The sequence below is a fragment of the Athene cunicularia genome (assembly GCF_003259725.1).
Source record: "Athene cunicularia isolate RWA chromosome 7 unlocalized genomic scaffold, athCun1 chr7_part1, whole genome shotgun sequence".
Classification (NCBI taxonomy): Eukaryota; Metazoa; Chordata; class Aves; order Strigiformes; family Strigidae; genus Athene; species Athene cunicularia.
The window spans coordinates 8,859,219-8,879,899 of record NW_020799107.1 but is presented as its reverse complement, the minus strand read 5'-3'; the positions used below and the strand labels follow the sequence as shown (position 1 = coordinate 8,879,899).

The window sequence follows — 20,681 nt, the reverse complement described above, 5'->3', positions numbered from 1 at the left end:
TTATTATTTCCCCTATTTCAGCAGAGCTGAGTTTGTGGAGATTCCTGTGGGAATCATTAGCAAAACTTTCCATAATCTGGACAACAAACCTCTCTGTCTCTCAGTATTACTCCAAATGATAAATGGACCAAAACCTTTGTTTCAGAGTTTTAAAATTCCAGAGTAAATGAGTGCATTTCTGTTTTATTTTTCAATAACAAATTCAAAATTAATCCTTTTTGCCTACCTCCCTACTTCCTTGTTAACTTTTTATTGTCTTGTCACTGATCTTGATTTTCTAGATTTCCTTCAACTAATTTTTTTTTTTTTTTTTTCAGAAAAAAATATTTCTAAACAATTCTGGTGAAAAGCAGTTGATACTTAATTCTTTCTAAAGCCACCTTATAATGGTAGAAATCAAAGGCTATTGTTAGCAGAAGTCAAAGTTCTTTTAATTTTGAAGTTTTTCTAAGTGGAATAACTAAAATGTGTCTAGGGAAGCTAAGAGAGATGTGCCTTCAACCTGATGCAGTGCCTAAGCTTTTGTTACATCAGCATTTCATTGAAGCATTCTGTTCTTTAGCTTTGCATGTCACATCTCACTTCTCTCCCATATTCTGCTGCAGGATCTGGCTCGCCTAGTTTCACAAATGTACAGACTGCATTGTACCAGCCCCAGCCTCAACAGCCCCAGCCTCAGCCGTATGGTCAGTGCATCACTGATAACGGAGTGGTGTACTCCGTGGGTATGCAGTGGCTCAAGACACAGGGCAGCCAGCAAATGCTTTGTACCTGCCTGGGCAATGGAGTCAGCTGCCAGGAAATAGGTATGAGCTTGTGTTTAGTGTCTGTTTGGCCCAATGAGATCTTTGAGATTGCTCTGAGGTTTAATTTCAAAGTAGAATCCTTTTGTGTGTGTATCAGATATGTCTTCTGAAGAAGACATACTGGAAGAAGGTGAAAGGGGTGAAGATGTAGTTCTTTTGGTTATTTGAAGCCTGGTTCTGTAGGTTATATATAACCCAGTGAGTTATATATAACCTGCTGAGGGAAAACAGAGCCCTTGGGGAGTAGCATTAATAACTTTATTCAAATCGAGCTGCAATAATGTATGTTTGGAAAAGAATGTAAAAAGAATGACGCAGCTGTGGAGCTAAGTTGTCTGTTGGTGTCTGTTGGCCCAGGTCCATGGCAGTCAGTGTGGGTTTGCAACAGCCAGTGACTTGGCCCAGAGAGGCGATTGCTGTTTTAGAGCCCTAAGATTTGGAGATTGCTTTAAGCCACAGTCTAATGCTGTGGTTTGCTTGTTTTAAAGCTGTGACACAAACATATGGTGGCAATTCTGATGGAGAAGCCTGTGTTCTGCCTTTCACCTATGATGGGAGGACTTTCTATTCCTGCACCACTGAAGGCCGCACAGATGGGCACCTCTGGTGCAGCACCACTTCCAACTTTGAGCAAGACAGGAGATACTCCTTCTGTACTGAGCAGAATGGTAAGTTCTTCTCAGAGGATCTTCATGTGCACGTGGCCCTCATGCACAGATGGAGGAAGGAGCAGAGAACACAGGGACAGACTGCCTGACAGTCCTGGTAGTCTGCAGGGACTATAGCCATTCCTCAGCAGCAAGGCACTCCTGTGAATGCAGGGCTGCTCGGTGTCAGGGCACATTTGTCCCCTTGGCATCTTTGGAGGGTGCTCAGGATGATTCAGGTGTAGCTTGTGAGTCCTGCTCTCTCTCTTCAGAGCTGACCTTAGAACGGGAGTACCTTGTCAGAATAGAGCTTTGGCCCAAAGGATACTTAGACTTTGCCTTTGTTTGGCCAAATTGCTAGAGCAATGCCCATATTAGGCAGCGAAGAGCAGGATATCCATGGAGTACAGCTTGCGCAGTTCTCTGTCATTCCCTGCGTCCTGACTATCTAGCCAGCTTGCCATATATAGCAGTAATTTTAATGTGATTTGTGATCACTGATCAAGAGTTGGTGCCTGACTAATGCAGCAGCATTCCCCCTTGTCTGTGGATGGTCAGTGTTCCCTTCAGAGCACAGATCTACCTGTGTGGTTGTACTTCCTGGAAAGTCCATCAGACATCCATGGAACAGTATCCAGGCAGCTTCTCTGGGATCTGACCTTGGAGAGAATTTTTCATGTCTCCAGATGAATATACTGCTTCTTACTCTGCAGAGATATTTTTTTTCTACTTCAGTTGTTTTTTCTGATGTCAAGCCTGTCTTTCCAGCACATACAACAATCTTTCTTTAAAAAAAAAGAAAAACCCACAAACAAAAAACAACCCAAACCAAAAAAACTCCGCTGTCCCCATCCACACACATTTTTGTTTTAGTGAGACTTGTAATATAATGTGGAAAATGAGACATATTAATATAGAAAATCTTCAGCAAATGCCTCCCTTGTTCTCCACTATGTGTAAAGTGGAGCTGCTCAAGAGGTGAGTAGTTCAGGTAGATTACAGCCCTCTTTCCGCTACTGCTTGCAAAACACAAAGCTTCCAACCTGCAGAGAGATGTTGGCTTGTCCTGTTGTACATAACTGACTTGTAACCCTTTCCTGAGGGCTAAGGCTTTACTTTAAGCCAAAGGGCACAGTTGGGTAGTAGCCTCTGTGAGATAATACAGGTATGCTGAGAGTTTGTTTGATTCCCTGGGCTTTGGCACTAAGGGTCTGCAAAGCTACTTCCCAAACACAGTAAGTTTTGATTTTTCCCTGTTCCCCAGGAAATCTCATGGCTGGCTCCACAGCTTCCTCCACAGCAGTGTTTGAACTGAATTGACCTTGTGCAAGGCTTATGTTTCCAGATCTGAATTAATTAAAGCCAAGAAAAGAGGCCCATGGATAACATACAGGGTACACGTGGGAAAAAATAGTGCTAGTGGTTTGTTTGCCAAGCTTTTCCATGCATGCTAAGGGAGAGTGCAGGCTTCATTTACATCTGTTTTCTTTTCACTTTTGTACAGTTTTGGTCCAGACACGTGGTGGCAATTCCAATGGTGCTCTGTGCCACTTCCCCTTCCTGTACAACAACCGCAACTACACTGACTGTACTTCTGAGGGACGGAGAGACAACATGAAGTGGTGTGGAACCACTGAGAACTATGATGCTGACCAGAAGTTTGGGTTCTGCCCTATGGCTGGTAAGGCTGAGAACCATAAAGGGATTATGGAATTACCTGTAAATGGTTCTTTGAGCTGGAAAGTAGAGAGCTGTCTGTCGTTGGTCAGTTATTGATGACCTCCAATGAGCTGCATCCCAGCCCCAAACCCTTTAAGGCATTTCTGGTTTTGTTTTGTCCTCCCCCCCCCGCCCCGGCCCTTGATCACCTCTAGCAGAGAGAAGGCAATCTTAATTTCTTCTTTGTTACAAGCCAGTGGTAGGCACTCTTCTCAGCTGGTGAAAATGGATGGTATAGATCCATTAGAGCGCATTGGACTGTAGTGCTTTGTAGTAAGTGAAGTTTTTATCTTGCTTCTACAAAGTTGCTTATCGCTTCCTCTTGCCTGATCTGTGGTTAGGAATAAGTCTGTACTTGTAAGGTCCGTGTGTTACCCTGAAAATGGCAGTAATGTCAAAATCATGGGGCATTCTTACAATCTGTGCCCATCTCCATGATGTTGGGAGAGGACATGTGGGAGGGAATGTGACTACTAGTTCTTAAATGAAGAGCCTTTGGTAACTAATGGCAATGCGGCATCTGAGTCCTTAAACAGCTTGTGGAACAGGCTGGTCTTCAAATGGCTGTATATAAAGGCATGTATGTAACAAGAACTGATTCCTTGGACATTGTACAGAAGCTGTTTCTAGTAGCTTTCAAATAAAATTTAAAATAAATGAGCCCCTACAAGGGCTCTATGCTTAGAGAACGTCATCACCCAGCAAAAATGCTGTTTGAAATTGAGTGGGTGCCTAAAGCTTCCTTGTTAAGATGCAGAAACCACTACAGAGTTTGAAAGGGCATTGCAAATGCTCTAAGCCCTCAAGATGTTATTTCCAGGCACATAAAGTATCCTTTTGCTTTCCTCTCAACCAGCCCATGAAGAAATCTGCACAACCAATGATGGTGTCATGTACCGTGTTGGGGACCAGTGGGATAAACAACACGACATGGGCCATATGATGAGATGTACTTGTGTAGGAAACGGCCGCGGAGAATGGACTTGTGTTGCATATTCCCAGCTCAGAGGTACTGATTTTCATGTTGATATCACCACTTTAAGTGTTCGAGAAATTGGTTTTCTTTCCCATCACTGTGAGTTTGAGACCAGACTCAAGAACTGTATATTACTGAGCATTTCTCTGGAGTAGAAAGGCAATCAGAGAAGCTATGTGACATTTCTCTCTTGTTTACGTGCAGCAAATGTACCGTTTCAGCCTTTGCAGGCTAGCAAGCAGAGACAAACCTTGGTTATCTTGATCAGTAGTATCCCTACCTCCTTTTGTCTACATTTAGGAATCAGCACCACTGTGACTTTACAGAGGGCTCAGCAAAGGCACCTCCCCCTCTCAAGAACAGCCAAAACTCCAGACTAGTCTGAAGTTTGAATGCAGAGCTGTCCTTTTTTATTGTTCTGCAATGAAATTTTCAATTCCTCTGTGCTGGATTAGCCCTTTGCTGGCTAATCTATATGAAAAGTTGGCAGGGCAGCACTGAGATTGCTCATTTATTTACTTATTTATATGAGTGGTCCAAATGGAGAAGTGCTTAAGCAATACCAAAAAAAGAAGACTTTAAAGCACAGACATTTGATCATCCTACAGCTAGCTCACAACATTGGCTTCATGTCTGGAAAAGGCAGGGGGGTTGCTGTCAAGCAGCCAAGAAAGGACTCTTAACACCACTGCTGAAATGGGATATAATTTATAGGGAAAGGCTCACTCAAGGGCTTTGGGAGGGTTGTTGTTTTTTTTGTTTGTTTTTTTTTTAAATGTGTTTCCTTCAGAACAGTGAGAAATGCCCTGCTAAAAGTTCTGGTCTGTGAAACTCCCTTTTTCCACATACACAGCTAGTTCTCTGCAGTTTCATTCTGGATTTAAAATGGTCTTTCTTGATGGGGAGGGGGTAGAGATACTTAGCTTTTTCAAAAGGCAAAGGTTATCTAAGTAGAGCTGTTTAAACATAGCAGCCAGAGAAGGTCCTTGGCACCCGTGGGAGGGTCTGGGCGCTGCCTGGTTTATCCTGACGCCATGCCCATGGTGTGGGAAAGTATGATGGGGAATGAAAGCCTGGGATTAACTGAGTCATTTCCCCAAGGACAGATGATCTATGCTTGACTCCGGAACTGAACTTGGGTCTCTTGGGTCCCAGTTAACAAAACAACATGCTTCTGGGGTAGTTTTTGTGTGTGTTTTGTCTTTCTGCTCTGTGCTGTCACTAGACTGGCAATAGGAATTCTGGGCCACATCAGATTGACACATCACTATTGAGCCTAATAGACTGATACCATTGTGTTTGAGCATGGGATTGGGATCTGGTTACTGTCTTTTGAGGGAATAGTAGATTAGTAGGCACCCGTAGCATCTTGGATGTGTAATAAGACCTGCTTCTGTCTTCAGGTTACTACAAAGTGTAGCAGAGATACCCAGTAAAATAACATCATGAGGATGTTTGTACCCCTTTGGGGTATTTTTATAAATTTGGAATAGTCCTTTTCTCCTTGTGTAGTTCTAATGATTTCAGACAGTACTCACTGAGGTATTTCAGTCTAGACCTTCCTCACAGGAGGTAGTAGAGACTTAGTGTGCTGTTTTAGATTTTCTTTCACATGTGGAATCTGTCAAAAGGAGCAACCAGCCAGTTCTGTAGTTTGGGTAACGTATAGACCTTTGGACTGCATCCTACAGATCTCTTTTCTTCAAGTGGTGCTTATTTGCACACCACTGATTAATGATCTTGGGAGCAGTGGGGTGTATGCAGCACTAATCTGTGATGATCATAGCTTGAATGGAGCTTGTCATGGTCAGTCTCTATAAGCTGATCAAGAGGAGGGAATGATGTGCGAAGCAGAAGGATTTTGTCTTAACACTTAGAGCTGTTGCTGACAAACTGTCTCTGCTCTTTCTCAGACCAGTGCATCGTGGACGGTATCACCTATGATGTGAACCAGACCTTCCACAAGCGTCATGATGAGGGGCACATGCTGAACTGCACATGCTTTGGCCAGGGCCGGGGGAGATGGAAATGTGATCCTGTTGGTAAGTCACCAGCTGTTCCCGCTTGCCAAACTCACTCCAGGGCAGTGTAGAAACTGGTTACGGTATGGTGTAACTGGTGTGTGAAATTGGGCCCAGTCTTTGCCCACTTTCTGCCCTGAATTGCACAACTGCAAAAGTAGAAGTAAAATTGGATTTGCTGGAGGGTAAGCAAAAGGGCTTTAAGAAGATAAACTTGGGTTATCAGACGTGCCACAGAAGTAGCAAATGATGATGCGGTAGTGATGGATTGTGGCAACGTACCTCTTAAAATGTAGCAGGTTGTGGCAACAGGGCATGTTAGCTCTAGGCTGGGGTGATTTGGCTGAATTCTGGTACCTGAGCTGTCAGCCTAGCAAGCAGGGGTCTCAGAGTGAATGCTGAGAAAACAATATGCAGCTAAGCACTGATGCTAGGATCAGTTTTCTTTCCTTTCTCTATCCTAAAATCTTTAGGTCCCCTCTTGAACTGAGAAAGGAGCACCAGCGTATATTAACTTACCTTGGACTAAACTGATATTTTTGGCTGCCCTTTGTTCTGGCAAAGAGAAAGCTTGGGATGAGAACACATGTTAATAGCACTCTGAAGGTTAGCTAAAACCATCATGGTTCTCTGCAGGAATGAGGAGATTTCATCTCTTCTGCCTCCCCCCACTTCCCTAGTGAACCTAGATTGGAAGATAAGTCCTGACTGTTTGGTTTGCGATTACTAAATCCAAAGAGAACTTCGAACTATTGCCAAGAAAATCTATTAGAAAGTACTGGTGGTTGAGTTCTGCTTTATTTATAATAATAGCTGTACAAGTTTACTGGAGAAACTTGTATTATAAAGCTCCTGAAAATTACTACTTTGAAAGAAGAGGAGGGGGGTTAATTTCAGCTATCTGTAATGGTGCAATTGGTTTAATTTTATTGGCTCCTGTTTATCCAAGCAAACATAATGCAAATTCTCACTGAAAATTACCATTGAGCCAGAAACACAGGTATAGGTCAGACTAGACACTGTACTGAAGCCCTGGTACTGTGTTGTATTTACACTAGCTAAGCTGATTTCAGGATTTGATCTGTCCTTTGGTTTATACAATGATAAATCTGGAAAGACTCTGCTGAAAATTAATGGGTCACTTCGGACTTATAAAGTATAACTGAATTCTTCTGAAGCCAATAGGACTTTTGCCATTGATTTCCTTGAGAGCAGCATGGTTTAGCTTTGGATGAGGGATGAACTTAGTTGACTGAAGTGGAATGGGGCTCCACAATAGATAGTTCAAAATAAATCTTTTCTTGAAGGAACACCCCATTGACTTCTCTGGGAAGTTTGCCAGGTGGATGGACTGTATTTAACGGTATCTTAAGAAATAGATCACAGCTGAATCAGCCCCCTAGTATCTTAACACAAGCAGTGATAATATCAAAAACGTTGAGCTGAGATTCAGTTTCTGTGGCCACTTTCTCTTTATGTAACTACATTTGCAAAAAACCCATCAGTGTTACATTTCTGTGTGTAAAAGTCTCTTGCGACTTACTCTTATGTGTAAGGCATAGATTTTTCACTATAGTTTCAGTAACATGCAGTGGTTAACTGTATCTTTTGTGCCTTTAGATCAGTGCCAGGATTCAGAAACTCGTACCTTTTACCAAATCGGAGATTCTTGGGAGAAGTACGTCCACGGTGTCAGATACCAGTGCTATTGCTATGGTCGTGGTATTGGAGAATGGCATTGCCAGCCTCTGCAGACCTATCCTGGTAAGAAACCTGACAGATAACTAACTCATCTGCTGAGCAATGAGGAAAGCAATCTTTCCACCCCTCACCTGTTCAGGTTTCTGTGCATTATTCCTTTTGGATTCTTTTTTAGAAACATTTCCCCCTTCCCCTGGCAGACACAAACAGGTGTCATGATCATAAAGAGCGGGCCAGGGCTAGTTTAGGGAATGACTGTCGGTTCACACAACAACTTAGGTTTACATTGCCTCTTGGTATGTAGTGATAATCACACCTGCAACCTTCTGTTTCTATTGCTTAAAACTCCTACATGTGTAATCTTCCCTTTTGTGCCCACTATTGTTTGCCCAGTCAGTTCCAGGAAATCTTTATAGGGACAGGCAGTGCCTCTTTGTTGGCTTATTCTGTTTCAGTTCCCTGAACAGAATGTGATAAGGGGAACCTCTCTACTTTCCTGTTTAAGGTTGCAACTGCCACTGTCTTAACCTGAATAAGATAAAATATTATGGCCATATATACGTGGCAAAACATATATGTGTTTTGGCTTCCTTGTTGGGAGGAGAAGGCTATGCTCATGTCATGGGTCCCCCAACCCAGATCTGAGCATAAATGTGGAGGAACTGCATAAGAATTGGGTGTAACAGTTTCAATGCTGAGGTGATTCTCTGCTTTTGTATCAAGATAGATTAAGAAGAGTCTGTTTACTCACTAGCTGCAATGTTATTTATACCCTAACTGCCCTCCAACGGGGAAGGGAATGTGAGGCTCATATAGAAGGAGAGTTTTAATAGAGGTGCCCCTGCTGTAGAAGGGGACTAGGCCCTTAGCAGTCTCTTGCAACTACATGCTTCACGTAAATAAGGTGAGTTCCTCTTCTCTGTGACTTGCTTCACACACATTGTATAGAAGGTCTTTGCAACAGCGTAACCCAGCGTAACTCACTGAAATGTATACCCAGCAGTGTTGTCAGTGAACTGGCTGCATTTCCATCCATGGTGAGCCAGAGACAAGGCAAGAAGACACCTGGCAGACAGAAATATGGACTTGCCTTTCATTCGGGCAGCAAACTAAGGGGGGCAAGAATAGGAAGCAGTCCTTCTTTGGACTTTTTTTGCTTGAGTTTGTTACTGGGGCTTGCTGAGCTTCATTGACTCTTGTCAGACTGCTTAAACAAACATCTCCCTGAGCTATGTGAAATATGCACGCCTCCAGACTGGAGACCAGGGCTTTGGGCTTCTTCAGACACATGATTGACTGAAAATGTGTAAATAAACCAAATCTAATGTTTCTGAATGTAGGTTTGGGGTTAGGTGAGCTTTGAAATTTTCTGCCTGTGGGCACGGATTTGTTTGCCTGTAAGTCCCATTAAATATGGAGCAGGTATATATGTTACATGGTTGTCCAAATAAATTATAATCAAAAATGTGAGGGGAGGATGAAGGTATTTAATGGCTAAAACAAGACACTTGCCCGCAGATCTCAGGGTGCTCTTTGCTGAGATTTTCCAAGAACTAACATGAGGACAGTGTTGCTGAGTGTTCAGTGAAACCACCGGGAGGGACGGAAAGGAGAACCATGGGATCATAAAATCTTTCCTTCTCTATTGGAGAGCTTTGAGGAGAAAATACACCCGAGTCTGATCTAGCTAAATGCAATCAGTAGTTTTAAGCGTTAGCGCACTGTTGAACTTGTATTTTCATGAGTTTATGGGCCTGATTTGTCTCAGGACTTCCATCAAACCTTCTGGTGCAGTTTGTGTGCAGAAAACATGCCTCACTACCTGTGGAGTGTTCCAGTGTCATGAAAATTCAGTGTTTTCAATCAACTGCTTAAGAATTTAGTAAAATAGTAAAAGACTAATGCTTCTTTGCAGGGTGTATTCACTGTCAGATCAGGAATATGCCTTCACCATGGCACAAGATTAGACCTGGATTTGGCAGATATTTCTCATCTGTTTGCTGGCTTCCATTGCAGAAGATATTAATTGATGAAAGTAATTAGTTGCTGAGAAGCTCCCTCTCTGAACAATGAGTTTGCAGATTTTTTTCTATACTAGACAGCTCAGGTTTTCCATTTCATTGGTAACTCACAGGAAATTAACCCAAACAGTGCACGTTAAATCCCCCCTGAATATATTCTAATTCACGAGTTTTCTAGCTAGCAATGAAACATTAAGGATAGAAAAACAATATAACTTATTTCCCATGTATGGAAATTGTATGTGAGCCACACAACTTTCTCTGTTTTTGATGACTCCACAACTAAAGCAGAAGAAAAGCATCCCCAGTATGTTGAAAACAGCAATTCTTTTTTTCAGGGTCAACTGGGCCTGTTCAGGTGATCATCACAGAGAGTACAAATCAGCCAAACTCCCACCCCATCCAGTGGAATGCTCCTGAACGGTCTCACATCACCAAGTACATCTTGCGCTGGAGACCGGTGAGTGACATATTCATCATCATTCATTTATCAAAAATACTTTATTTGGCGGCTTCTGGTGTCTGAAGGAAGTGGCTGACACAGTTTCAGAAAACTTTAGTTGCTGATTCAGTGTCGTTGTCCTGTCAAGGTCAACACTTACTCTGAGGCTCAAAGACAACCAGTGCTGTATAAACACTTGATGTTTTTCTGCCCAAACTTTACTGGTCACTATGTTCATGAGGTATCTTACTAACCAAAGCACTAGCATAGTAAGCTGACACGTTTATATCCTTCCTTACTTTAAGTAATGCAAATCCTTGTGGAAGTTTCTTCATCCTAAGAAACATTGTTTTAGTACCATGTGCATATCCAGAGACAACTGGGATAGATTTTATCCTATTAATGAGGAGGTAAAAATGGGTAGGATATGAAGATATAAACACCTAGCATAGGATTAAATAAACAGTCATCTCCCATCTTCTCTAAAGTCTAACCCAAAGCTGGTTAACCACTGCTTGTTGGCTCAGTCATATTTGAGGAATGATTCAGTTTAACCAGTGTAGATGAGTTGTGTTACAGTTCCCCTGAGTACAGCTTCACAAAAGACCACTTAATGATTAAGAACATTAGTACCTCGATGCTGCCTGTTATTAAGAGAACAATAAAGGCCCTGATCCAAAGCCATTAAAGGCACTCAAGTCTTTTTACTGACTTCAGTGTATCTTGGATCAAGGCCTGAATGCAATGGACTTTAAAGCACTGTAGTACAAACCTCAGAGGATGGAGCATTATTTCAGAGCTTCCCATAGAGTTCAAACGCAGGGTAGAAGGGAAGAACTTTTCTGTATATTGTTTTCAGATGGTAGCTTAGAGTGTTATTGTGAACAGCCTTCAAATACGCATTTTCCATCCCTTCCTTCATGCCTTACTGTGTTTTTGATAAAGGAATTAGTTTAGTTTATATATTGCAAATAATGCTACTTTTAAAGGAAAAAGTTCAAAGCTAGATTGTTTTTCAGTTTAGCCCAATAAAACTTAATCACCTGAAATGTCATTAGCCCTGCCTTCTGGGATACTTTTCTCATCTCCTTTGACTCAGTTCCCCTTGTGCATTAGCCATTCAAGTCATACCTGTGTTTGAATATCACAGTGCTTTGTAATCGTATAGCAGGTTAGGTCACTAGATTCGCCTACTTGCAGACTTGGGAGTCTCTCACTATTTTGCGTGTCCTTTTTCTTGCAGAAAAACTCCGGAAGGCAGTGGAAAGAAGCTACTATCCCTGGCTACCAGAACTCCTACACCATCTCAGGCCTGAAGCCTGGTGTGATATATGAAGGACAGCTCATCAGTGTTCAGCGGTATGGTCACAAAGAAGTCACCCGCTTTGATTTTACCACAACCAGCACCACAGCTGTGACAAGTAAGTTGAACAGCGGGGCATCCAGAAAAAACTAATCTCCTTCCCCCAAGTCTGTGTTTTGTGTATCCCAGTTAACACAAAAGTAGCGGTGGTTACTAAACCTCTGTTCTTCTTTCTTGTAGGCAACACTGTTTCAGGAGAGACAACTCTTCTTCCTCCTGTGGTTGCTACTTCAGAGTCAGTCACTGAAATTACAGCCAACAGCTTTGTTGTCTCCTGGGTTTCTGCTTCTGACACAGTTTCTGGATTCCGTGTTGAGTACGAGCTGAGTGAGGAGGGTGATGAGCCACAGTATCTTGGTGAGACCGTATTTGAATCTATTAGACCAAAGCATTGCTAACAGCACAACAGTGCTTTCTGTGACAATCAGTATAGCTAGTGCAAATAGTGAGGATCTCGCTATTTTTCGGTATGATTCAGTTAGGATATGAGAATGGCAGGACTAGCTCAAGTTAAAAGCTCACTTAGTTAATTGTCCTTTCTCCATCCATGGCCATAAGTTCACGTCCCAGGAAGAGAATGAGAACAAGGCAAGTATATAGCAATACCCCCTCAGAATAGTGTCCTAGGATCCTGCAGAGGAAAACTCTGAGCCAGGGCTGGTGGATTTGTAGTAACTGTGGGCGGATGTCTTTATTCTTTTCAGCTCTGAGAATTTGTCCTGTCTGTTTTTTCCTTTTGAAGTCATGTAAATTTACTAGCTTCCACAGCCTCCTGAAGTGAGCAGCAGTGCAGATGGGAAGAGATTTTTCAAATCTGCAGTTGTACCTTTGCTATCCCTTTGTTGTTCCACCAGAATGGACAGAGAGAAATCATGCCCAAATACTCTCTCTTGGTTACTTGTCAGCTCATGGATGTCTGCTCCAGTCTGCTCTGTCAGTTGTTTTGTTTGGATCAGATCTTACTCATCTTTGATAATGTGACAATTTAGCTGAGCTGGCAATCTGTTTAAAGGCACTGTACTCAGACCTAGGAGTTGAATCCACTTTTCCAACATCTACTGTACAGCCTGTCACCACACATAATTTCATTTTAACTTCTTTTTCCTAATTTCCTGTCTTAACAATGGTAACAGCAATATCTCACAAGAATTTGAGGTTAGAATAGCTATTCCGACATGAGTGCAATAGAGGAAAAAATCAGAAAAAGAACAGTAATCCTGTGACTTAATAATTCTCCCCTGAACTCACAGGCTTGGACTCATGAGCAGAAGTGGCTTATGCTAGGACTGCCCTCACTGTCACCACCTTCCTTGTCTGCACACTGGCTGCCCAGACAGCTGAGCTGTGCTGTGAAGCAGATCCTGAGCTCATCTGTCTGCAGACAGAGGTTTACAGGCAAATTGAAAGGCAATTCCCAGTTTCCCTTAAGATGCTTGGCTTCAGTCTGGCCAGCAAGGAGCTGCTTCATGAGGAATTTTCTACATCTGGCATGTAGGTGGACATCTGGGGGAAGAAAGGAGGGAAAGAAGTTCATGAGACCTCATAATGTCATTCTTCTCCACTCATGAGTCAGTCTTTCCACAAAACCTATTCATGTGAAAATTTTTCCATATATTTCTGTTCTGAAAATACAACAGGTTATGAAATGAGTACTTTGCTGAGATGGCTGCATGCCAGCAGTGTGCCGGGGAGCTGCTGCTTCAGTTGCCCTGCCATACCACACATCAAGCCTTGCTGTCCTAGGTGGTGTCTGCTTGCTGAGTGTGGAGACCTGTCCCAACTCTCTACATAACTTTTCTGATGTCGACCAAAGACACAGTGCAGAACAATTGCTGTTTTATTGCAGGAAGACTGTGACTCAGCCCAGATTAGAACAGGGGTCTCAATTATTTCATTTGGAAAGAAAGCAGGAAGATAAGACTGCTAAGGCAATTTTTTCTTTCCTCCCTCCTTAGATCTTCCGAGCACAGCCACTTCTGTCAATATCCCTGACTTGCTTCCTGGTCGCAGATATAATGTTAATGTCTATCAGATCTCTGAGGAAGGAGAGCAGAATCTGATCCTGTCTACTTCACAGACTACAGGTATGTACGAGTGAGTGTTGCTGCACTTTGAAAGCTGTTTTTATTGTTTGTTCAATAAATTTTTGTTGCCTGTTACCCTCATGCTTGCTGTCCTCCTCTGTTTATTCCCTTAATCAGCTCCTGATGCACCTCCAGATCACACCGTGGAAAGTGTAGATGACACATCAATTGTCATTCGCTGGAGCAGACCGCAGGCTCCGATCACAGGTTTGTCTAAATGGAGTGCACCTGTTTTGCACTACTGGTAGAATCTGAAATCTAGATTAAAAAAAAAAAAAAAAAAAAAGTATAACTCTGGGACAGAGGACTAGTACATAATTCTGCCCCATCTGACATGCAGCTGGAGAGCACATGGGCAGTTTGGCATTTGCCTGATGTCACTGTCTGAACCAAGCCATTCAGGAGGCTGGATGCAAAACAATTCCTTCTGGATTTGTGTTAAATACAAAGAGGAGGGGCTTGTTTGTATCTGTTATCCAGATCATGCCATGACAAGCATGAGAACTGTATAAACCTAAATCCTCATGTCAAAACTCAGAAATATTCTAATCCGGGTCAGATTACGCTTTGCAAGGCATTATGAGTGTGCAATCTGTAGATGGGACATGAGTACATGCAAGGGTCCTGCTGAAGTTTAGGACTATTGTTATGAAACCTCAGTAGGGAGGTCAGTTTATCTCTCCTTTTTATCATTCCTTGTGATGGCTTACTGATTGTGGCTGAGGACTGTATATACTTCTTTTGCTTTAGGCTACAGAATTATCTACACACCCTCCGTGGAAGGCAGCAGCACAGAGCTCAACCTGCCTGACACTGCAACTTCTGTAACACTCAGTGACTTGATGCCAGGTGTTCAGTACAACATCAGCATCTACGCAGTGGAAGAAAATCAGGAGAGTACTCCTGTCTTCATCCAACAAGAAACAACAGGTGTTCCCCGCGCAGGTAATGGTCGGCATGCTCTGGATATCAGTCACTGAGTTTTCTGTTAGTACATATAGCCAAATGAGAATGCAGGCCGACATTGCTCTAGCTAAATGAATCCTTAAAGGGACTCAATTCTGGTTTTTGTCCCTGTTGTTGTGTTTTTTAATTGTAAATGTCCCTGGTATTGAAGCTCTATAGGAAAGTCATACTTAACTTATGAACTGACACAGTCAAGCCACCACTCTTCAGTACCGGGGTTGTAATTCCTAGGAATCAGACTGTAGGCAGGTCAGAAATTTGGTCTTGCATTGTGTCTGCAGAAAAGAACGATCAGTTTCCTAAGTTGTCTTAAGGTGATTCTGCTAAGAGATCTTCTTAAGAGCTTGGTAAATCATTTTGCCTCAGTGCTTGGCCTGCACATGTTTAAGGTTATGTACTCAGATGCTGCAACATAAAGCCCAAATCCAAATTGTTCACCTGACTTCTCCTTCTCCCTTCCAGTCCCAACCAGTATTTTCCACTGCAGTCAGTGGGGATGGGAGATTGCTCAGCATTGACTGTTGTGCCAAAATAACACCATACGATTTAAACTTGAGGCACCCACAATTTAAAAAAAAACTACTGGTTTCAGGGTTCTTTAAGTATCCAATAGGGCTGAATAGCCAAACCAAAAGAAAGGACAGTGAAAGAACTGGGATCTGATGTGGTAGCAGTGGAATTTGATGGTCCTGCAAGTTGCAGGCACATGTTTGCAAGTGGGAATTCACCAGGAATGAACTCAGCTCAACGATTTTATGGTTTGGCATCTGTATCTTCCAAAAATGTGCATTGGTTAACTTTAGGGCAGTATCAGTCCTAATCTGAAGAAACTTAATTTGAGCGTAGGAATTCAAGGGTGCAGTACTGTGGACCAACACAGAGGGAACTGGATTTTGTCTTTGACTACAGTAAGGCTAGATCAGCCCCTGTATTTGTTTAATTATAAAAGATAGATTTAAAGTTAATTACAGACATTCAGAACATGCCATGGGTTTTGAAAACCCTCTCTTTCAGTTTTAAAAGGAGGTTCCTGTTTCAAAAAAAACCCTGGATTTTTTTTTTCCACCCCCAAGCTTTTAATTGTGCATATATTTGAAGATCTGTAGCATATTACATCTGGTCTTTCGGCTCTCTTTCTGTGTCAGCAAGCTACCTTCTGTGACTGAAGGCATAAAATAATTAACATTTTGAATTGTAGTCTGTTTGAATATTGGGAATGTGTGTATATATGTTTACAGTAAGGTTACCATGATATTTTAATTTGGTAAACATTCTTGGGCTAGCCATTGTTCAATGAAAATTAACTTTATTTTCTTCCATGTAAACCTATAACTTCTGCCAATTGCTAAGGACTCCCTCTAACACTGTTCTGTCTCTGCTTTCAGATGAAGTTCCCTCACCCAGAGATCTGCAGTTTGTGGAAGTTTCTGATATCAAGATCACCATTATGTGGACCCCACCACAGAGCCAAGTGTCTGGCTATCGTGTGGAAGTGATCCCTGTCAATCGCCCTGGCCAACATGGCCAGAGACTGCCTATCACCAGGAGCTCTTTTGCTGAAGTTCTTGACCTGCTCCCAGGAACAACCTACCTCTTTAAGATCTTTGCTGTGAGCCACGGCAGGGAGAGCAAACCTTTGACTGGCGAGCAAACCACCAGTAAGTGTCTTTCCTTCGTGCTTTTTTCAACCTTTTGAAGTGCATATTTCTCTGTCGCTTAGAGAAATATATAAACAGAGCATTTAAAGTGCAACAGTTATAGCCCAGGAGGTATCCCATAAGTAGGATCACAGGGCTGGGAATTCATTCAGTCAAACAATGATCTCTTCAGCAGATTTATCCTCCTCCAGGGCTTTCCAATGGGAGTTTAACTCTCATGGCACTTTAAAACAATTTCATATGGCTGGAATTCAACTTTCTTATTACTGACTGAGAATTGATGGGCCCTGCAGTTCTTTTATAGCACAGAACGCAGCCTGTGATTTTTTTTTTTTTTTTGAGGATACCTTAAGGCAGATTTCAGCATGACTTAGGAGCCTTGCTGAGATTGCTCTGAAAATCCCTATCTCCTTTCTGACAGCTACATACCTATTTGGCTCCACTGTCAGCAGCAGGAGTTCTGCATGCACATGTAAGGACAGGCCTTGTGTTAAAAGGATTGCATTTAAGTTTTGTCAGGTCAGGCCTGGCTTTCTACAGGCTGTCTCACTACCCCAGAAATTTTACTGTCATCCCAGTAAAACCTGGGGAACTGGTTTGCAGTGACCTCAGTGGACTGTTGACAGAAGCCATGGGGAGTATATATTTTTCAGGAAGGGTCGTGCAGGTTCTCTCAGAACCTGATTGCTAATGACCTAGGGGCAGTGCACCATGTCGCCAGTGTGAGGTAAGATGACAAGCAAAGTACACAGTCTGTCAGGCATTGCTTTTTGCTTTGCGGAAGTGCAGAAAAGAGAGGAGCAGTGCCTGGGTTATGATGTAGGCTTTCAGATGGAAGAGGAGTTTAGCATGAGTTTGGGTGGTTATCTCCATTTTTGATCCAGGAGAAACAGGTCAGACAGAACCAGGGACAGAGTTCAATTGAACAGATCCTGTTTATTGAGTGACTCAGTGTTTGGTGTTTTTTCACTGAGTCACATTATTTGAAGGACCAAAATTCAGCTGCGCACATCTGCTTTTCTGAGGGAGTGAGAGCACCTTTTGAGAATCGAGCCCAACTCTTATGAGAGGTAAGGAAAGGAAATGGGATAATCTGTGAATAGAGCCATGCTGTTTACTTCTGCTGTTTGCAGAAATACTGTTTACTTACATCCATAAAGTTAAGAGCCGATTAGTGCCTCTCCTTCTTACAATCTCCCTTGACTACGCAGAGAGAATGGGATCCTTATGTTTGTCATCTGATACAGGTATCTGATTTGAGCATAACATAGATGGTGTGCACACCCTCCTCTTTCAAGTGAGGCTTTCAAAAGCAGCAGTGCGACTTAGGAGTTTGAACTCTTTTGGAAGCATTTAGAACAGAAGGGCTCAGTTCCCAGTTAGATCTGTAGTTTTTTTGTGGTTGTTTTCAGGAGCTTTGGCTAGGTGTAGAGCCCCTCTGAATGTCCATGCACAGAGGTACACATCAGAGCATAGACATTTGATTCAGACAGCACAGGGCTAGTTACAAATGTCTGGAATCATTTTCCATAGGCTATGATCATCTGCTTAACTGCTTTGCCTAAACCACATTTCAGAAAGTATTCACATAAATTGCATCCTGTAATCGAAAGTCTTGGGAAACAGAAATCATTCAGAGTTCCCAAGGAAAACCTTGCAGCAAAAGTCTCTTCCCACGATGTAAATGTGATTCTGTTTTTGGCCTTCCGTTAAAAAGCAGTCTACAAATAAACTCTTGAGTGTGTGTGTGTGTGTGTGGCTTTTTAATCTTCCCCCTTTTCCTCTAGTATGGGGAGAGGAAGTGATAAAAGCCTAATAATGCTGGCAAATTAAATCGTGCAGAAAGGAACTGACTGTAGGCTACAAATTGGAGGAAGATACAATCCTTGTCAGATGAGACTTAGCACATATCCAAGTACCAGGAAGAGATAAAGCTGACTCTCAGCCCATGGGTTGGAGATGGGCCTAAGGAGGGCCACACTCATCCTTTGTCTTTTAGAACTATCTCCCCCATCTTTGCAAGTGGTGGAAGAAGGAAGTCCTCACCTCCTTTTCTCTTCTTCCCTCAAAAAGGGAAAAACCAAAAAGCACAAAAACTGCTTCCTGCTGAATCACTGGGAGAGTGATAAAAACGATTTTTATCAGAAAAATTTTATTTACCCTGGGGGAGAAAAAAGCATTTGCCATCAAAAAGCATTGATGGAACCTCTCCTCACTGCTCCTAATTTCAACATATGATGGGGACCTAGAAAAAGTGGAGAGGCTTGCCTTGTAGATGCTATAAAACCCTTCACTGCAGCCAGTGCTACCCTGCCTGCTGTGGGGGCAAATTGCTTAAGTGTCTTTCCCCCTCTGAACCCCAAGTTGCTTAAGTGTCTTCCCCCCTCTGAACCCCTTTGTCTTAGGCAAAGGTAGTGACATCTCCACCATTCCCTGGACTCCAGTGTAGTGCTGAAGAAGCTGTGTTGCTTCAGCCTCTTGTTTATGTAGTTTCCTGGGTTATCAGTTTCAGCAGCTTCCCGGGGCAGTGATAAAAAGAGCTGTTGCATGAGTCCCATGGGAGAGATGAGCATGCTTAGAATTTTTGTATAGTCAGTTCCACAGCATGATTATTTTTAAGTAGATCTAGGAACTGGTTTTCTGCAGAAAGTTGCTGACTATTATTTATTTTTACATTAAAATGACAAAGTGGGGTTTTTTTTGTTTTGGGAAGGGATTTCAAGAGGGCAGGGAGTAGGACTGGGCAAAGATTTAAAAGAATAAATCTTTTTAATGAAAAAGGACTAATGTTAGGTTTCCGTGCTTATGCTGACAAGTCTAAACTGAGCTGATTTTTAAAAAATGCTCAGCATTCATGAGAAACTATTGAAATTCCTGCGTGCGGTTGGGTTCATCTGTCTCGCCTCAGCCCGTTAGCCTGACGTCCCCATGGGATGGCACGTATGGCAGCGACCCAAATCAGCGCAGCCTGGAATGAACAGGTCTGCCTGGCCCAGCATATTACCGGATGGCACTAAGGCATGAATATAGTTATTGCACTTCTATTTCCAGCTCTCTCATGGTCCCCACCTTCTCCCTTCCCTACTGTTGCGCTCGTGCCCTAAGTGAAAAATACAGACTCAACAAACTCATTGTGCAGCCATGTTTTCTGCATGGGAATGGACATGTTTTGAAAGTAGAAGTAAAGTAGAGATTCAACTGGAAAATTGATGCATGTTATGCTTTTTCTTCCCCAGAGCTCGATGCCCCCACCAACCTGAGATTCCTCAATACCACGGAGCATTCGGTGTTGGTGTTGTGGACGCGGCCCCGTGCTGTGATCACAGGATACCGGCTGACTGCAGGTCCCACAAGAGGAGGTCAACCAAGGACCTACAATGTGGGACCTTCTGCCACCAAGTACCTTCTCCGGAACTTGCAGCCTGGCACTGAGTACACCGTGTACCTTGTGGCAGTTAAAGATGACTTGCAAAGCACCAGAGAGACTGGAGTCTTCACAACTTGTAAGTATAACAGGCACATATTCCTCTTCCCTAATACCCTGGCCTTTCTTCAAAACTTGTGCTGAAAGTGGCTATTGTGAACTGGTTTACAGAAGAAGCCTTTTGAAGTAGCATTCCAGCAGAACTGCTTAAGGAAGTATTCCTTGTTCTTCTTTCTGAACAATTTGGCAGGAAAAAAGAGAGTTATTTGCATCGGAAAGCTTTTAGTAAAATATATTTCAGCTTTTTGGTGATTAAAAACAAAGGAGAGAACTTACTACTGGCACTTCTATTTTTGTTTAACTGAATGACAAAGAAATTTAATTTTACTTGGTCATTTCAGTTGTTTGGTTTTGTCATGCCAAATCAAGGAAAGCAAACAGCTCCCTTAAAATGGGCAAGGAAGTCTGTCACTTGTATAAAGCTGCAGGCAGCCATTTCTAAAGTCCAACCATACCATCTAAGGAAGCTCAATTGCAGTTACAGAAACTGACACAAACATTGCATTTTTCCTTTTTTTTTTTTTTTTTTACATTTCAGTCATCAGTACTTATGCTGTTGGCTTGTAAGAAATATTAAGCAAACTTTAGGAGGAAAGGGAGTTCTGTAAGAACCCACACATACTTCTAGAAAGAACAAATAGATTCACTGTTTAAATAATGATGAAGCAGTCAAATAAACTAACAAAATTCAAAGCCATCCAAGCCCAGAACCACATCCTCTTTTCAAAAGAGAATGTGGTTTCTTTTAGAACAGTGTGAAATTAAAATAAAGGTTCAAACTTTTAATCAGAGT

General features: G+C 42.4%; 1 protein-coding gene across 1 annotated transcript in view; it reads left to right on the top strand.

Moving 5' to 3' along the window:
* Positions 1-20,681, top strand: part of FN1 (fibronectin 1) — a 53,423-nt gene that overhangs the window by 7,223 nt on the left and 25,519 nt on the right. The window contains exons 6-19 of the mRNA XM_026852414.1: positions 606-806; positions 1,295-1,474; positions 2,958-3,134; positions 4,029-4,181; positions 6,062-6,190; positions 7,790-7,933; positions 10,230-10,351; positions 11,577-11,754; positions 11,877-12,053; positions 13,652-13,780; positions 13,898-13,987; positions 14,531-14,725; positions 16,132-16,404; positions 19,641-19,907. Coding sequence (XP_026708215.1) covers positions 606-806; positions 1,295-1,474; positions 2,958-3,134; positions 4,029-4,181; positions 6,062-6,190; positions 7,790-7,933; positions 10,230-10,351; positions 11,577-11,754; positions 11,877-12,053; positions 13,652-13,780; positions 13,898-13,987; positions 14,531-14,725; positions 16,132-16,404; positions 19,641-19,907 — 2,415 coding nt within the window. The remainder of the gene's footprint in view (positions 1-605; positions 807-1,294; positions 1,475-2,957; positions 3,135-4,028; positions 4,182-6,061; positions 6,191-7,789; positions 7,934-10,229; positions 10,352-11,576; positions 11,755-11,876; positions 12,054-13,651; positions 13,781-13,897; positions 13,988-14,530; positions 14,726-16,131; positions 16,405-19,640; positions 19,908-20,681) is intronic.